At 41.1% G+C, this 19,922-nt stretch overlaps 1 protein-coding gene across 1 annotated transcript in view; it reads left to right on the top strand.

Annotated features, from left to right (window-relative positions):
• The window catches only part of LOC123759180 (adhesion G protein-coupled receptor L2), a 356,308-nt gene that overhangs the window by 131,526 nt on the left and 204,860 nt on the right, over nt 1-19,922 (top strand). The window contains exons 7-9 of the mRNA XM_069325190.1: nt 322-384; nt 548-749; nt 2,306-2,655. Coding sequence (XP_069181291.1) covers nt 322-384; nt 548-749; nt 2,306-2,655 — 615 coding nt within the window. The remainder of the gene's footprint in view (nt 1-321; nt 385-547; nt 750-2,305; nt 2,656-19,922) is intronic.

The following is a 19,922-nucleotide window of genomic DNA, read 5'->3' as shown; positions in this document are numbered from 1 at the left end:
ATGCAGCCCGTTCTCGCGAGCGTTCTAACGTCAAGAGACTGTCGTACTATGACTTATCCTAATCTACCTGAGATCCCAGAAAAAGAAAATGGGATGGTATGTGAATTTCACGAGCCGCTACCATTTTCTACTACGACAGGTTTTGGCTTATGGTAAAATATACGTCAAAGTGCAACGTGTTATTGAGAGGACGGGTTGACGAAGTGTGGTGTTTTTAAAGGGATGAATGTGTCAAGTTATGTATCTTTGTGTGTCCCGTGCATCAATGTGTCCAGCACCAGAGTTCACGTAACACTTACAATTCTAATCATGTTCCGACAGGAAGGACTGCCGCTCAGGAGGCCTCGCTCCGGGGATGTTCCGCCGTTGCAGCACTCATTGACAGTGAGACAAGAATACTTCTTTTCCCTAAAGATTCCTTCCCAAGTGTAGAATACATGATATATAAAGATCAGTATTATGAGGCGGATCTCGCATCCATTAATCCTGACACTTGTGTCACGTTTCTCTTTTATTTAATAATTCCCGTGTCTTTCCACCTGGGCAGATAAGCTGGCAGAGTGTTCGAGGTGTCCCTATCACTGTGTGAGATGTCCTGCTGGGACAACGGACTACGTCGACAGGTCCGGACTACAGGGAGGTCAACACAGTCTGCCCTCTGGTGTGGTGGGCAATACAACCCGGCTACCCTGCCCTGCTTCCGGTTATGTCACCTGGACTTGTTCTGAGAACGGCAGCTGGGTACGCAGGTGAGGTTACTACATGGTGCCTAATGGGATTTAGAGTGAGAGAGAGTTTATATGTGTATGTATTGTACTGTAGTTATAGTTAGACATAACCTATTGGCAACTGTTTGGTGTGAGATTTATGTATTTTACAATAATTTGGAAATTAAATAAGACCAACTGGCAGCAGTTAGAATGTGAAAATGACTAGTTAATAGTAATTATAACGTTAAACAGACCAGTTTGGCAGCTATTATTACATGAACAATTAGTATGTTTCATCGCTTAAGGTGGCAAACACGACCAACAAACAGCAGTTAAGGCATTGAGACAAAACTAAGAACTAATTAACATAGAAAGAGAAATAAAGGAACTCAAACAGCAACAGCTGAAGATTTGCTATGCTGTTGTGGAGTTTAAAGCGAAGTAACAATAGTCGCGGATATGAGGAACTTCGTCATAACTATTTCCAAATATAATACACGGCACAACTGTGAATTATATCATGGTGAACTGTTCCATATGTAGAGAAGATGTCATAATAATATGGCTAAAACTAATAACGTTCTCGACTTACGATCTAAGATCCCAGGTTCGGTCCCTGGGCAGGAGAGAAATGGTTGGCCTTGTTTCATTTAACGTAATGCACCTGTTCACCTAGCAGAAAATAGGTAATCGGGAGTAAGACGACTGTTCTGTGGTTGTATCATTGGGAGAGACGGTCAGCGGTTCGACTTTGCAATGACCTAGATACAGGCCTTGGTACTGGCTTCCTGTCCCCTATTCAACGGAAATTATTATTAAATGTATTGAACAAATTCACAAAGGCCTTGATGAGAGTTCGAACCCATGTGCTAGATGTTTCCAGACGCGCTCTAGTCAACTGTGCCACGACATGGTAAAAAGATTTCCAACCTGGAGTACAATTGCACCCACGAGGATCCCGAGGCTTCCACTCAAGCCTAACCCATGGAGAATTGTGTGAAACCCGGTTAGACTTCAGTGGAAGCCTCGGGATCCTCGTGGGAGCAGTAGCACTCCAGGTTGCAATTCTTTTACCATGTCGTGATACATGGTAGAAAGAGCGCTTCTGGGAACATCCAGCCCATAGGTTCGAGCCCTCATCAGTGCCCTTGTGGATTTGTTCATTTGATATATCACGTTATTATGATTGTGTGTATGAAATGTAATATAATTAAAGTGAAAACGTTTCGATTCGTTCTGTCGTTGATATGGGACCAATATGGACCGAAACGTCATTGCTATATTATCGTATGTGAGTTTGGTAAGTTGTTTTATATACGTAGAGCTGTTATATAAATAAAAAAATATTTTTCCTCGATGGAGGGAAATTGTTTGCCAATAATTTGTGAACTTTAGCTATGCAAAACTAAAAAAAAAAAAGTTGTCAAGATTGTAGTAAATTGAAATATTTTCAAATAATTGTATTAAGTTAGAAATAAGGAACACTTAGCGTGTGTTAATTTGACTAATAGCATGACTCTGTAATCTTTGTACTTTTAATACCGCAGAAAAAGTGTCCTGGAATAGTAATAAACGATGGTATCTCTTATTTTCAGTGATTTAAGCACTTGCTTAGATGTCGCTACCACCTCGATAGAATTGACTACTGCCTCTACTGACTTTCCTACCGAGTCTAGTGAACTTTTTACCTCCACTGACCCATATGCCACAGAAACGAGCTCATTTTCTCCCGACACCACATCGTCTCCTAGTAGTGACACAGACACAAAACCCACAGACTCTTCCTCAATCTCCTTAGGTGACTCAAACACTTTTACTTCCTCAAATTCCACTAGCTTGACCACCCCTGAGACCTCTTCCGATTCCACTGTTACTCCTGCCACCTACTCCTTCACTCCCACGACCGACATTACGCCAGAGGATGATGATACTTCAATATACCCAGGTAAGATAATTAACGAGTCATTGTGCAGTAGTTTTTGATTGAAGAGTAAGTTAATTATTTGAGTCTGCGCCGGACATATAGATTTCCAGCACCAAATGAGGTGAGAAACCGCTAAGCAAATATGACAGTATAGAAATTGTATGAGATATTAGGAAAATAAGTTTGGATATGAGGACAAGGACGCTGGGTAGGACGGTTACCTTGAGGTGCTTCCGGGGCTTAGCGTCCCCGCGGCCCGGTCGTCGATCAGGCCTCTTGGTTGCTGGACTGATCAACCAGGCTGTTGGACTCGGCTGCTCGCAGCCTGACGTATGAGTCACAGCCTGGTTCATCAGGTATCCTTTGGAGGTGTTTATCCAGTTTTCTCTTGAACACTGTGAGGGGTTTGCCAGTTATGCCCCTTATGTGTAGCGGAAGCGTGTTGAACAGTCTCGGGCCTCTGATGTTGGCAGAGTTCTCTCTCAGAGTACCTGTTGCACCTCTGCTTTTCAACGGGGGTATTCTGCACATCCTGTCATGTCTTCTGGTCTCATGTGATGTTATTTCTGTGTGCAGGTTTGGGACCAGCCCCTCTAATATTTTCCACGTGTAAATTATTATGTATCTCTCCCGCCTGCGCTCATGGGAGTACAGATTTAGGCTCTTTAGTCGGTCCCAATAGTTTAGATGTTTTACTGAGTTGATTCTAGCAGTAAAGGATCTCTGCACGCTCTCCAGGTCAGCAATTTCTCCAGCTTTGAAAGGTGCTGTCATTGTGCAGCAGTACTCCACTCTAGCGAGCACAAGCGTTTTGAAAAGTATCATCATCAGTATAGCATCTCTAGTGTGAAATTTCTTGTTATCCAACCTGTCATTTTTCTTGCAGTTGTGACGGCTACTTTATTGTGTTCTTTAAAGGTTAGGACTTCCGACATGAGTACACCCAGATCCTTTACATTGCCTTTTCGTTCTATGTTATGATTTGCCTGAGTTTTGTACATGGTTTCCGTTTTTATATTTTCATTTTTTCCATAGCGCATGGGCTGGAACTTATCTTCGTTAAACACCATAATATTTTCTGTAGCCTATAGAAAGACCTGATCTACATCTGATTGGAGGTTTGCCGTGTCCTTTATGTTGCCTACTCTCATGAAGATCCTAGTGTCATCTGCAAAAGATGATACAGTGCCATAGATTGTGTTCTTGTCTATGTCCGATATGAGGATGAGAAAAAGTACTGGAGCAAGCACAGTACCCTGTGTTGGAAATTTCCAACACTAATACAATACTATTGTATTATTATAAACTAGTATTAAAATATACTAATTACTGTAGTTATTAAAGTTTACTAACAGTGATGTTCACATGAACTAACTATCATATCTGTATAAGGATGCTAGAATTCTTACGAAACCAAGCACCAGCATTGCGTCAGATTATACCTAGTTAAACACATTTATATCCAGTGTGTTAGAGAATTGAATGTGATTCTCTAAAATCATCAGTATTCCGTGTGATAATTATTTACGGATAACATAACTCCCAAATAATTCCAAATCGAGAGTTTTTAGTTACAATTGTTATCAAGTAATAATTTTACCGTCACGCGTGAATGCCATGGAGAAAACTAAAATCTTCTCCATTTCTTGTTTACTACCATAAGACGAGAAAGTAATAATATTTAACTCCCTAGAATTACAACCCAGTCTTTATTAAAGCATTTCAGCCACAATTACGCAAAATAATATTATTCGTGATAAATAATTTCTGTGGCGAATGCGGGACGCTAGTGGGTGAGGGAGGAGAGCCATTGTTTGTTGTGGACGAGACGCCAGAGCGTGGCATGGAAGTCTCATGTTGCGGAATTGAGCAACAAGGTCGTGGTGTCAGAGTCTGAGATACAGGAAGTTGAGATCGTCAGCAAGAATTACCCTGGTACTCAACATAGAATGAGTTAATACTATTCTACGTGATCTGCAGTGACCGGCCACTAATAACGCGTCGACATTCAAGCCAAGCTATCAACCACGTGTATGACATTGAGTGAGCTTGAGACGCGGTTTCGGCAAGCTTCAACATAATCTGTACCCTTAGCTAAGTATATAACTCCCTTTTGATGCATCATTACAGATTGTATATGTCGGGGCAGCTTGTCGTTAGATCGAGCAACCATAACAAATCCCATGTTAGTATCATAACAAAATTGTTTTCCATTTTCTTGAATATAAATATTTGAGTAGCCTAGTTCAATGCAACGCAATATCCCTTAAATTACAGCTCGCATGTGAGGAGTCAACGAGCTGTTACCTTACTCCGTGTTATTCACCTCCAAGTGTTTCTACGAGGAATTCCGGAGATCCCGAGGATGAGTCGTGACTGATGTCATTGAAATCGTCTTAAAGCTAAGACTTTTTGTACTCGCTCATTTTTTCTAAAATTCATTATTTCTATATCATATTGTCCAATTGGATACTGATCATGTACACTGGAGATAATCCGTGTTTATTTGAATGATTAATTTCTGATGCTAATGATCTTTATAATTACTGGTGATAATCTTCTATAGATTTCTTTTATTTGGTCATAAGATTAGTTATTACACAATGGACTGGTGCACGAACCACACTAGTTCCTAGTGTGTATATGAAGTTCTAGCAATAACCCCCCAATGTAGGTGTTTGAGGCTTTGATTCAAGTTAATTATCTATACAGCCCATTAATTATTTAAGTGATTATACTTCCTAATATTTAACCATAGACACTGGTTCGTCCTGGAGTTTCTAATGATCACTTTTTTATTAGTTTCCCTCTTTTCTATAAAAGCGGGTGGTCCTTCGTAATTGATATATTACTTTAATAATTAAATAAATAGAGTCAAGCCCCAAATGTCCCACATTATGGTCCTTATCGAACTGGATAAACATAAAATATAAATATACATACTAATTAGTAATAACTAATCACCGTGTGAAGTAGTCTAGACTAACCATTTTTAATTAATTGTGTCTACCGGCAGCGTAACACATAGGTTAGCCTAAGTCACACCAAGTCATTGCTACTTACACCTCATGTATAAGGTAGCACTCGTGGGACACAGTCAATTACCCACAACACTTAGACCTATACCTCATACTGAAGTAAGAATCTTTAGGTCACCAGGAGCAACAGCTCATAACTTTTATAACAATTCCACACTAACACCTGCGTTAGAGTGGCCTCACCATCTAACCATTATATACTTAGGTGGTAATGACATCCATCCTACTCGTCATCCAGCCGAGGTGATCAATCACCTTAAAACCATAATTTCTTCATTTAAGCTCATCAGCAATTCGGTAGTATTCACCTTAGTGGAACCTCGCCAACTGAGTCATGATAATCGTTGGGGAGTAACACCAGAATATTACCAGAGAGCTGCCAAATACATAAACTTCAGGCTGAAAAAACGAGTGAGATTGGATGCCACTTATATCCAATGTACAGCCAGACCATATAGACAAAACCTGGCAAGAGATGGTGTACACCTGTCAGGTGAGTCTAGGTCACAAGTAGTTGACAAATTGATCAACACAATCAATTATCACAGACGGCTGTAACTAACAAGCCAAAATTTACTATACATAATTGTTTTCACTTGCGTGTGCAAGTGCACACTTATAAACTATAAAATCCCAAAAAAACAAAAATACAGCACAACTATATTCACATTACTGCACCACAATAATCTTTACCAATCTTATTAGGTAGAAATTTAGGCTGTGATTGTGCTGAATTTGGCACAAACACAGACTAAATAAATTTGTAGTTTCTTAGGTAGAAATTATCACAACTAGACTTGAGCTAGTTAGTAGTATATGTATTATACCCTTTGTGCTGACCCTATCAAGGGTGGGATTAAACTTTGAGATAACTCTGATTAGAATATATCCATATTATTTCATCTTGTACTCATTATTTTGTGTGTATCTATTTTGAGTACTGCTGAATGATCACCATTACATCTAATGGTGATATAGAAGAGCTAACCGGACGAAAGTTAGAGGTGAAGTTCAAGCAGTGCTCAAAATAACTAGCTACTTGTTGTTAGGTAGGTACATTTAACCTCGAGTGAGGTAGAGTATAATTTAGCCACTTTAAATTAGGCTATATTTAATATTACTTGTCAACCAATGAACAAGTACCCAAGCTTCATTAGTAATACTTATTCAGAACCCATGAAGTTTCGACTTAAACCCATCATGGCTACTCCTGAACAATTAAGGAGAACCTATATTGGCCTCAAAAGTCATTTAACCAGACTAATTAACAAGTCTGAGGACTTATCTAAAGCAACTCCCATTGATTCTTATCAATTAGAAACAGCAGTGAGAGTGGCTGATCTGAAATTTGATCAAGTTAAATCTACAAGTCAGTCTTATCTTGACCTACTGAATACCATAGAAACTGATCCTGATGAAATGGATCGAATTATTGCAGACATTTCCCAGTATGAAGATGAGACTCAAGATAGACTTTACATGCTATCCAATCTAGTAACACAATCTAAATCTAATACAAATAATGCTATGTCTCAATCCAGTAACCAATTACCTGAGGTTCGTTTACCTACTTTAGACTTACCTACATTTACAGGGACATACAGAAAATTGGGACAACTTTTGGACTTCATTTGAATTCATATACATAGGAAATCGTCTCTTGATAAGATTTCTAAATTCTCATACCTGCTTAGTCTTCTCAAAGGAGAGGCTAAAAAGGTCATAAATATCCTAGCTCTCACTGAGAGTAATTATGAGGAAGCTATAAAACTGCTAAAGTTGAACTATTGCAACAAGGAGTTGAGTATAGCTAACCTTTATTACCAGTTGCTAGATCTGAATGCACCAAGTAACAGACCAGACTCACTTCAAAGCTTCAGGCTAGAAGTAGAGTCCCTAGTGAAGGCCTTAGGTACTAAAGTTGATATACCAGTCTCAGAATGGTCAATCAAGTTACTTTTGAAGAGGAAATTACCTCGAAATATCTTAGCAGAAATCTGCTCACACTATAAAACCGAGTTTCTCACTCTTGACCAAATATTCGAGGGACTGAGGATAACGGTTAACAGGTTGAAGACCCATGATAAGATTAAACCTGAGTCTAAACCACCTAATATTGACACTTCAGTCAAACCCAAACCGACTTTAAATAAGTCTAATAAATATAAACCTAGGACTGCTCCATCCACTGGAAAGAGGAGTGGTAATGTAGGTACTTATTCAGTATCTCCTTCTGATGTAATCAATGACTTGTCTGCTAAAGAGACCAAGTCAACCAGAGAGAGAAGGTGTCTGTTTTGTAGTCAAGGACATGCCACCTACCAATGCCCTGTTTATCCTAACTTTAATACCAGGATTAAACGGTTACAAGAAATACACAGGTGCACCAAGTGCATGGGCTCTCATGACCCCAATAAATGTGTAGTGCAACTACGTTCGTGCAGTAGATGCAACAAAAGTGTACATCACTATGCCTTATGTAGAAAAACTTCTACCCAATTCATGACAACTGGGGAGAATTCCACGAATTCTACCACAGTACAATATTGCAAAGTACATCAAGAAATAAATGTACTTGCTACTGAGTCAGGCAATAATACCACTCTGCTTACTGCTCAACTTAGACTAATTAACAGGAAATCTAGAGTTAACACTAGAGGTATTTTTGATCAAGGATCACAGAAAACCTTCATCACACAACAATTAGTCGAGCAGTTAAATTTAAAACCTGCCAAAAGTGTGAGATTGAATATTTCTGGTTTCTTGACTAATAATGGACCTCGTGAATACCAAGTAGTCAAGGTATTAGTGAGACTTGGATCTTCCACTAGTCCAATACAAGCGGTAGTAGTAGATAAACTTCCTACAGACCTGCAGGTCACAGGACTAGCTCGCACTGCGAGATATCTTAAACGAAACCGCATGAGGCTAGCAGACTACAAAATAAATTCTGACTGCCTCACTGATGTTGGTATACTTATAGGTGCTGACCATTATTATAAATTTATAACGGGATGCACCAGACAACACGGAATGAATTTGTTGTCATCTGCTGGAGGCAAATTGCTTACTGGACCGGTGCTTTTCCAACAAAATCCAGCGTCAACCAACCAACAATCTAACAACCCAATAGTGGCGTGACTAGGCTTGGAACAGTCACCCCTACATTTCAGAGAAATATCTGAAGATATTGAGTCTGATCCACCTGTACATCGTCTGTGGGATTTAGACACTTTAGGTATTATCCCTGAACAACCAAGCCCTGATGATATGTGAACTTACCAGCAATATCTGGATACAGTTGTCTATAAAGATAAACAATACTGGGTGAGACTACCATGGAAGTTGAATCATCCACAACTTCCAGTTAATTATTTTATGGCAGCCTCACAATTACAGTCTCAATTAACACGACTGAAGAAGCAGCCAGACAAACTGAACATGTATCATCAACTAATCCAACAACAACTCAACAGTAAATTTATCGAGGTTGTTGATAATGATGACCGGAAAATAGGTCACTATTTACCCCATCACGCTGTGGTGAAAGATTCATTGACGACACCAATACGTATTGTCTTCAACTGTAGTGCTAAAGTGAAGCCAAGCAGTGTGTCTTTGAATGAATGTCTCCAAACGGGACCTAGCCTAACCCAAAGGCTACATGATGTGCTATTACGATTCCATACTGGTATTTTTTCTTATACTGCTGATATCAGTAAAGCTTTCCTTAGAGAAGGTTTACAGGAAGAGGATCGTAATTACACCAAGTTTCTCTGGATTAAGGACCCACTGGATCCTAACAGTGATATCATAACATATCGTTTTGCCTCAGTGTTATTCGGAGCGACGTCTTCCCCGTTTCTATTGCAAGCAACACTAGATACACATTTGAGGAAGTCAAATAGCTCTTATAAGGCAGAAATTAGCGACAACTTATATGTCGACAATTTCCAGGGAACTACAAATGATCAATCCAATTTGGTAGAAATCTACCATGAGGCTAACCGTGAGTTGTTAGGATCCAATATGCCACTACAGTCATGGGCCTCAAATAATAAATCATTAAACCAGATAATCGAGAAAGAGTTTCCAGGTTATCAGGTACCTTATCAATTAAAGGTTCTGGGTGTGGAATGGAACACAAGTATTGACGAGATGAATGTCAAATCAGTACAAACCGATAATTCATCCCTTACCATGAGAAAATTACTCTCGTATGTCAGTCAACCATTTGACCCTTTAGGCTTACTTAGTCCTATATTAATAAGGGGCAAACTCCTAATGCAGGAGTGCTGGCAGAAACATATGGGATGGGATGATCCGTTACCAAGTGAGTTACAAGCTAAATGGCAGATACTCACAACGGATTTCAATCAGTTAGGTGTTTTGAAATTTCCTCGTAATGCTTCAGGACCAAACTTGCCCACATATTTGCACGTTTTTTGCGATGCCTCTGGCAAAGCGTATGGCGTTGTAACCTACTTAGTTAATAGTGCACAATCAATTTTGCTCACATCTAAAGCAAGAGTTGCTCCCATTAAGAAGAGATCTTTACCTCAAATGGAGTTAACTGCATTGCTGGTGGGAGTCAGATTGGCTCATTGCCTGACCAAGACACTCAACAATATCCCCTTTGGTGAGATTGTCGTGTGGTCAGACAATGAGGCAGTCTTACAATGGGTAAGAAACAACAACAATAAAACTCCCTACGTCTGTAATCGTGTTAGGGAAATTCATGAATTATCTGCTGGATATAAATTCAGACATGTTCCTACTAAGGACAATCCTGCAGATTATTTATCTCAAGGATTAACACTAAAACAACTTATCAAGTCTTCGATGTGGTTTAATGGACATTCATGGCTTGTTGGTGGTCAGTGGCCCAAACAAAAGCCACAAGTCATAGTGACCAATATCACCACTCCCATGAAAGAACCAGAACCTCATCGAATCTTAGCTATTGATCCTCACAATTATTCTAACTTAAGTAAGTTATTAAGAGTGACAGCACATGTGTTTGACTTTCTTGCTAAGATAGGAATCTGACATAAGTTTCCCAATCCTATCCTCTACTGGATCAAACGTGCACAGCAAGAGACCTATGGAAGCGAATATGAAAATCTTCCAGATAAATTGACTAAGTCTCTAGGTATCTGGTATGATGCCAACACTCATAATATATTAAGGTGTGGAGGACGTTTGCTTCATGCAAAAATTGATCTGGATACAAAGAATCCCATCCTTCTACCACGTCACCACATCATTACCAAACTTCTAGTTTTACATCACCATCAATATGGTACTTTGCATGGTGGAGTGTTAGACACTCTTACCGACCTTAGACAGAAATACTGGCTTCCTCAAGGTCGTCAAACAGTCAAATCAATTATTAAATTCTGTGTGATCTGCAAAAGATACGATGCTCGAGTGTGTCCTTACCCAGGATCGCCACCACTCCCTGAAGAAAGAGTGGTTCATCTTCGTCCCTTTGAGACCACTGGTGTCGATTATACAGGAGCCTTGCTTCTCACTGGCAATCCAGATAAGATACCAGTGAAAGCTTATATTTGCCTCTTCACGTGTGCTACCACGCGAGGCGTACATCTAGAAGTGACTTCAGATATGAGTGCTGAAGCCTTTATCCAAGCTTTTCGTAGATTTGCAGCTCGCAGACCCTGTCTCAAACTAATGATATCGGACAATGGTTCAAATTTTGTGGCAGGAGAAGCCTGTCTACGAGACGTATGGGATCATCCAGAAGTGCAGTCAGTCCTGCAGAGACGACAATGCCACTGGAAATTTATTGCTCCAAGAGCCCCCTGGCAAGGTGGGTTCTACGAACGTATGATAGGAACTGTCAAGAAGTGTTGAAGGAAGGCCTTACATCGACAGAAAATTAGTTACTCCGAACTCCAAACACTTGTCGTGGAAATCGAGGCGCGAGTCAATAACCGCCCATTAACATGCCTATCAGATGATTTCTCACAGAGAGAACCTCTGAGTCCCTCGCTCTTGATACATGGAGGCCTGCTGAGCCCTCTCATACCTTTGGCAGAAGAGGACCCCGTCGACCCTTCACATGTAACCAGGAGTAACTTAGTAGAAAGTTACCAACATCTCTCAAGAGTCATTGAAAGGTGGAATGAGGTGTGGACTCGAGAGTACCTCACAGCTCTACGAGAGTACCACTACGGAGCTTCGAGTCCCTATAATAAAGTACAACTTAAACCAGGAGACCTAGTATTGGTTGACAGTGATGGACCAAGGTCAGAGTGGTCCATAGGCAAAATTGTTGCTATCCATCCAGATCACTAAGGCATCCTGAGAGTAGTGAAAGTTTTGTGCCGAGGCAACACTACCTTAAAAACCTTAGAGAAGTTGGTACCTCTCGAATTAGCAGAACGAGTGTGTTTACCAGAACCAGCTTCACCAACAGTTTCCGAGGACAGCAATTCTGATCCACTGAGCAACTGCCCCACTAGAGCTGCTGCTCAACAATGCAAGCGGAAACTACAAGCCTATTATAGCTCTGACCAAGAGCAAATACCTTCTCATCCAATTTAAGTAATCATGATGATACTGTGGTGTGATGTCAAGTAACAAATCGTTACAAGTCACCATGACCCAGAACATTCTCATCACAGTAGCTTCTCAGTTATTTAAATTGTGTGGTTTAATTTTTAATTGTTGTATAGGCTATCAATAACAACATTATTTCGTCTAGAGTATCTGAGAGTTTACAAGACTTTAAGACTTAGTAACATAAACATTACATGTCATAGCGATACCAGTCACAGACTTCATTGTAGGCTTTATTAGTCATTCACTTTAGATGATTCATAATAACATGTTCCATTCAACATGAATTTATTTGCAAGACTTAAGTTTCTTGTGTGTCCTTGACAATTACAGGACATCCGTTATGTGTGTACTAACATACTAACATATTAACATTAATACTAACTTCGGGATGGGTATGTCAGCACTCAACATTACACTGCGACCTGATAAATCTCCCCCCCCGGAGTTATATTGGAAATTTCCAACACTAATACAATACTATTGTATTATTATAAACTAGTATTAAAATATACTAATTACTGTAGTTATTGAAGTTTACTAACAGTGATGTTCACATGAACTAACTATTATATCTGTATAAGGATGCTAGAATTCTTACGAAACCAAGCACCAGTATTGCGTCAGATTATACCTAGTTAAACACATTTATATCCAGTGTGTTAGAGAATTGAATGTGATTCTCTAAAATCATCAGTATTCCGTGTGATAATTATTTACGGATAACATAACTCCCAAATAATTCCAAATCGAGAGTTTTTAGTTACAATTGTTATCAAGTAATAATTTTACCGTCACGCGTGAATGCCATGGAGAAAACTAAAATCTTCTCCATTTCTTGTTTACTACCATAAGACGAGAAAGTAATAATATTTAACTCCCTAGAATTACAACCCAGTCTTTATTAAAGCATTTCAGCCACAATTACGCAAAATATTATTATTCGTGATAAATAATTTCTGTGGCAAATGCGGGACGCTAGTGGGTGAGGGAGGAGAGCCATTGTTTGTTGTGGACGAGACGCCAGAGCGTGGCATGGAAGTCTCGTGTTGCGGAATTGAGCAACAAGGTCTTGGTGTCAGAGTCTGAGACACAGGAAGTTGAGATCATCAGCAAGAATTACCCTGGTACTCAACATAGAATGAGTTAATACTATTCTACATGATCTGCAGTGACCGGCCACTAATAACGCGTCGACATTCAAGCCAAGCTATCAACCACGTGTACGACATTGCGGGAGCGTGAGCTTGAGACGCGGTTTCGGCAAGCTTCAACATAATCTGTACCCTTAGCTAAGTATATAACTCCATTTTGATGCATCATTAGAGATTGTATATGTCGGGGCAGCTTGTCGTTAGATCGAGCGACCATAACAAATCTCATGTTAGTATCATAACAAAATTGTTTTCCATTTTCATGAATATAAATATTTGAGTAGCCTAGTTCAATGCTACGCAATATCCCTTAAATTACAGCTCGCATGTGAGGAGTCAACGAGCTGTTACCTAACTCCGTGGTATTCACTTCCAAGTGTTTCTACGAGGAATTCCGGAGATCCCGAGGATGAGTCGTGACTGATGTCATTGAAATCGTCTTAGAGCTAAGAGTTTTTGTACTCGCTCATTTTTTCTAAAATTCATTATTTCTATATCATATTGTCCAATTTGATACTGATCATGTACACTGGAGATAATCCGTGTTTATTTGAATGATTAATTTCTGATGCTAATGATCTTTATAATTACTGGTGATAATCTTCTATAGATTTCTTTAATTTGGTCATAAGATAAGTTATTACACAATGGACTGGTGCACGAACCACACTAGTTCCTAGTGTGTATATGAAGTTCTAACAATAACCCCCCAATCCCCAATGTAGGTGTTTGAGGCTTTGATTCAAGTTAATTATCTATACAGCCCATTAATTATTTAAGTGATTATACTTCCTGATATTTAGCCATAGACACTGGTTCTTCCTAGAATTTCTAATGATCACTTTTTTATTAGTTTCCCTCTTTTCTATAAAAGCGGGTGGTCCTTCGTAATTGATTTCATTACTTTAATAATTAAATAAATAGAGTCAAGCCCCAAATGTCCCACACCCTGAGGGATTGAGCTCTTCACTGTTGAAGGGCTGGATTTTATTTTGTTGACTGTTACACATTGGGTTCTGTTAGTCAGGAAATTGTAGATCCATCTGCCTATTTTTTCGGTAATTCTTTTTGAACGCATTTTATGTGCAATAACACCATGGCCACATTTATCAAAAGCTTTTGCGAAATCTGTGTAAATTACATAGTGGTCCAGCAACTGGGACAGGCAAGAGCGCCCTGTTCTGAAACCATGTTGTCCGGGGTTATGGAGATGCTGTGATTCCATGTATTTTGTGATCTTACTTCTTACCACTCTCTCAAAAAATTTTTATGATGTGCGATGTTAGTGCTATCGGTCTGTAATTTTTTGCCTCTGCCTTATTTCCTCCTTTATGAAGTGGTGCTGTCTCTGCTGTTTTTAATATATCAGGGATAACGCCAGTATCTAGGCCTTGTCTCCACAGAATGTGGAGGGCCTGCGATAGTGGTTTTTTACAGTTCTTGATGAATATGGAGTTCGAAGAATCCGGGCCTGGTGCAGAGTGCATAGGCATACTGGTTATGGCTTCTTCAAAATCCAGTGGGGATAGGGTGACGTCTGATATATGATTTGATATTGGTATCATATCCATGAAAAATTCCTTTGGGTTATCAATCTTTAGTGCGTTTAATGTCTCGCTGAAAACAGAGTGGTACTAATTCCTCAGTAGTTCGTTCATTTCTTTGTTGTCATCGGTGAAAGTTCCATCTCCCTTTCGCAGGGGCCCGATACTAGATGTGGTTTTTTATTTTGATTTTGCATAGGAGAAAATATATTTCGGATTTCTCTCTATTTCACTGATGGCCTTTTGCTCTCTTTGCCTTTCTTGGGTTTTGTATGATTCTTGTAGCTTGAGTTCAATAGTTTCTATTTCTCTACCTAACCTTCTTCGCCGTTCTTGAGATAGGGTGCGACTCTCAAGTTGCTCCGCGATTCGTTTTCTTCGCCTATATAGGGAATGACGTTCCCGTTCCAATCTGCATCTCTTCCTCTTTTTTCTTAGGGGTATGCGGTTTGAACATATTTCTAGTGCTATTGAGCTTATTTTTTCCAGGCAATGGTTCAAGTTTGCATTTTCTAGCTGTTCTTCCCAGTTTATTTCTATGAAGTCCTGGTTTATTTGCTCCCAGTTTATCTGTTTATTTTTGAAGTTGAATTTGCTGAAATCTTCTCCACCGGGAATCTGGACTGGTTTTGAAGGTCTATTCCCCATGGTTGTCATAACTTCAATTAAGTTGTGATCTGAGTAACAGGTATTTGTAATCATTATGTTCCGATAAATTCATCAATATTAGTGCAAATGAAGTCCAGCGTGTTCTCCTTCCTAGTTGGTTCTACTATTTGCTGGTTATTTTAACCTGTCGCACAGCCGTAGCAAGTCATTTGCATGTGCCTGTTCATTTTGGCTACATCCTGGTATTCTTTCTGATATTACTGTATTAGCCAGGTGCTTCCATTTCAGGTGCCGTAGGTTGAAGTCCCCAAGCAGGATGATGTTCGGAGCTGGATTTGTGAGGTTTTCCAAGCAGTGTTCTATTTTCATTAGTTGGTCTTTAAACTGCTGAGGGTTTGCCTCCGGTGACTTATATACAATGACAATAACTACATTTAGGACCTCTATTTTGATTATCATTACTTCCACCATATCATTTGAGGTGTTTAGCAGCTCAGTACAGATGAGTGTGTCTTTGATGTAGAGGCTGACCCCACCCTGAAGCTGGTGTTTCCTATCACATCTGAAAAGATTGTACTCTGAGATCCATATTTCACCATCATGGTAGTCCTTTGGGGGGGGGGGGGTTTCTGTTAGGGCTGCAAACACTGCATTTGCCTCATGCAGGAAACCATCTATAAAGTGAACTTTGTTGAATTTGCGTGTTTTTATACCCTGGACGTTGGCATATATAAATGATGTTATCGTGTTAGTGGAAGTGCTGGATGCCTTACTTGGTGTTAATATCTGAGGCTCTGGTAAGGAGGCCACTGTGTTTGCGTCCTCTCTAGCATTTGACCGAGTTGGTGGTAGAGTCTGGTCATTTTTAGCCATTCTTCTCCTCCTCCTCTTGTTAAAAAATTATCCCGGTCGATGGGGTAGTGGCTGTTTTCATTGTGGCGGTCTGTCGGTTTTATTCGCCTGGTACCTCTTATATGAAAAGCTGGACATTCAGAATTGAAGCACTCTTTCCTGTCCAAAGAGTTCTTGCAAATTTCTGGGTGAAAGAATTCACAGCTTTTGGTACATTTACCTGTATTGAGGAGGTTTCTGCACGTTCTAGGGTGATCGTACTTACATGTTCCATTTGTTCTACCCGATATCTCATGTTTACAGGTTGCCCATTTGTAATACCAACAGATTTTGGGGCCTTGTTTTGTTTGTGTCCCTTTGCCAGGGACCACACTCTGCTGCGGCGTCCCCGACACTGTGCTGTGCTCTGGGGCCTGCGACACCGCGCTCTGCTCCTGTGCCATCGACACCGCACTCTGCTCTGGTGCTTGCGACACCGTGCTTTGCTCCGGTGCCATTGACACCACTCTCTGCTCAGGCGTCCCCGACTACGCGTTATGCTCAGGCGCCCCCGACTCTGCGCTATGCTCAGGCGCCCCCGACTCTGCACTCTGCTCAGGCGCCCCCGACTCTGCGCTCTGCTCAGGCGCCCCCAACTCCGCGCTCTGCTCAGGCGCCCCTGACTCTGCGCTCTGCTCAGGCGCCCCCGACTCCATGCTCTGCTCAGGCACCCCCAACTCCGCGCTCTGCTCAGGCGCCCCCGACTCCGCGCTCTGCTCAGGCGCCCCCGACTCCCCGCTCTGCTCAGGCGCCCCCGACTCCCCGCTCTGCTCCGGCGCCGCTGCCACCGAGCTCTGTGCTGCATCTGGTTGTACCTTGGTGTCATTTACAGTTTGTTTGAAGACATTAGAAATTGCTATGCAGCCATTTATTAGTGATTCTCTGTTTTCGGCGGGAGTTTTATCCAGGATATCCATCATCTTCAAAAAAGTTACATCATCCGTTTTGCAGAGCCAGTACACAGAGTGGTCAATGGGACCATTTCTCCTTGAATTATTAGTCATGTTGGCACATTTTTTGTGTATGGCTGCTGAACAGAGTTGGCATTGAAAGCTCTGTTGGTAATCTACCTTCATGTTGCATTCTATGCACGTTTTTATCAAAGACATTTTTGTTGAACACTTCTGTTAAGTGGTGGTGGTCTTACAAGGTCTTATAAGGTGGGGTGTTGACCGTTGGGGGGTTGACCGTGGGTGTTTACCAACTTGAGACAGGCCTGGAGGAGGCTGTATGGACTGGCAGTGTTGCTACCACGTGTCGCACTCTTAATTTGTTTTGTTCACTTGTTAGATTACATTACTGGCATTTTCCCACTAGTTATCTTACAGTAGAGGCGTCTAGTTTCTGTGTCTGGGCACTAGTTACCTGAGTACGTTACACTATTTGGAAGAATACACACACAGTGGGTACTGGAGTGGGCCTACCTCTAAATGGCCCTTGTTTACATACACACGACGGACTTATTTTGTGTATAAATTGTTCACTTGATATTAAAATATGTTATCTTATTTGTTTTATAATAGACACACGTTTTGCATAGAGAGCTTAGCACTATGGGCACTGATTTCTTGATGTTTCAATAGCGAGGGATGTGATTTAATGACGACTTGGCAACTATCGCCTAAGGCCTCCTGGCACCACGAGAGCAGGCCTTGACTATACACGAATTTCACTTATTTTTCTTTGAACACAAACGGTCGGATGGTAATCACAATGATGGTAATCACGGTGGGAAGGAACGTTACCTAGCCCTTAGACCATGGGGGATCGAACGCTGACTTGTAATAAGTGAGACCGTTGCTGTACCAACCATTCCAAGAAATGAGTTGAGAAACTTAATATTTCTCATGCCATCCTGTTCGAGGCTTTTAGTGATACACAGCTGGTACTCCAACTACCGGAGGAGTGTGATAACTGGGAATAACTCGGGAACAATGTGGGATAAGTGATCCCAGGAAGAATCCTGGGCTCACCTGGGACAAAGCCAGAGGGATGCAGCCCAGCAAATTGTCTGCTTATTGGAACAATTACCCATTACATGATAATTTTCATGCAACTGATAAAAGTGTTACGAATATGTACTACTGTTCAAAATCGTTCCTAGAAACGTTTTACATCGCTTGAGAAAGTCATATATCATGTGAAAGTCGTTAGTCATGTAAAATTCTTACACCATGAGGAAATTAATTGATAGTATTGATTCTGGCAATGAGTAATTTGATTGATGGTTCGTGCCCATCCTCGAGCAAAGCCATTACAACAAGCAACACACCGCCCTGTTAAACCACGAGAATAGATATCTAATATTTGTGATTGTCTGAAAGCAAATTATGATTCCAGTAATAGTCTACTTGTAAACTAGCAAAGGAAACTGTGTCTTAAGCCAAGATTAATCTCAGGTTATAACTTTATATATTATATAGTGTCGGTTTAAAATATGAAAAGTGTCAGAAGACAACGTTTTTTTCAAACGGTTTGAAGAATTTGAATTTCTGTGAATTAAATGCAAGGGTACACTTAAATAGTTTTCCAATTCTATATTTTACATTTTGGACAATATTATACTATATTACTACAAGCAAAGATAATGAAACATAACCTAACCCAACATAAATTAACCCTAACCTAAAAATTTATAGAGCAGATATTAATACAAGGTACGTAGTCATTCAAGCACACAGACTACTCAAACTGCTCATACTTATCCACCACCGGGAAGTGAACACAATACGCCTCCCAAAGCAACATGATGTTATCCGGAACCAGTTTACTATAATCCGTATGAGCATCAGGCATTAACTCCAGCACACCCACAACAAAACACCGGGCCCACGGAACCCAGACGAAAGAAGGGCTCCATGGAACAGGATTGCACGCAGTCAACAATGTCAAACAGCAAGGAGTTATTATCATCATACACCACGCCAGAGGCCAAGACAAGAGGAAGGGGGCTTCTTCCCATGGGGCCGGGCAATGGGCAGCGTACTGGGAGGCACTTCGGCTGCCTCACAGGGCCCCGTGTCAATCACCGGATGTTGCACCTACAGGGACCCCCCACGCCGGGCATCCTTCATCAACACCAGCACGAGGCCATGGCTTGCACCAGCACCCTCACCACCCACGTCCATAGGAGTGACCACCCCCACTGCGGAGAACCTTCTGCAGAAGAAAGAACAGGATGTAAATCATATGCACAAACATCATCATCAGCAGGCACATGGACGTCAGCAACCACCATCGACGTAGAGCGCGAAGCACCCGGAACCACCACGTCATCTCCCGAAGACCCACCGGCATCGAAATCCCCCACATCAGCCCCGGCAGTAGATGAACGCCGGGAACGCTTGGGCTCTGGCCGCACATCCTCAGAGCCGGAGGTGGACCCAAAACCACGTGACTCACAAGCCGGGCGAACCGACGCCCGTCACAAAAAGGGAGCAGCTTCAACCACAGGAGGAACCGGGCCGCAC

This window comes from Procambarus clarkii, chromosome 15 (assembly GCF_040958095.1).
Source record: "Procambarus clarkii isolate CNS0578487 chromosome 15, FALCON_Pclarkii_2.0, whole genome shotgun sequence".
Classification (NCBI taxonomy): domain Eukaryota; kingdom Metazoa; phylum Arthropoda; class Malacostraca; order Decapoda; family Cambaridae; genus Procambarus; species Procambarus clarkii.
The sequence above is the reverse complement of the archived record's forward strand: the minus strand, read 5'-3'. Positions and strand labels throughout refer to the sequence as shown.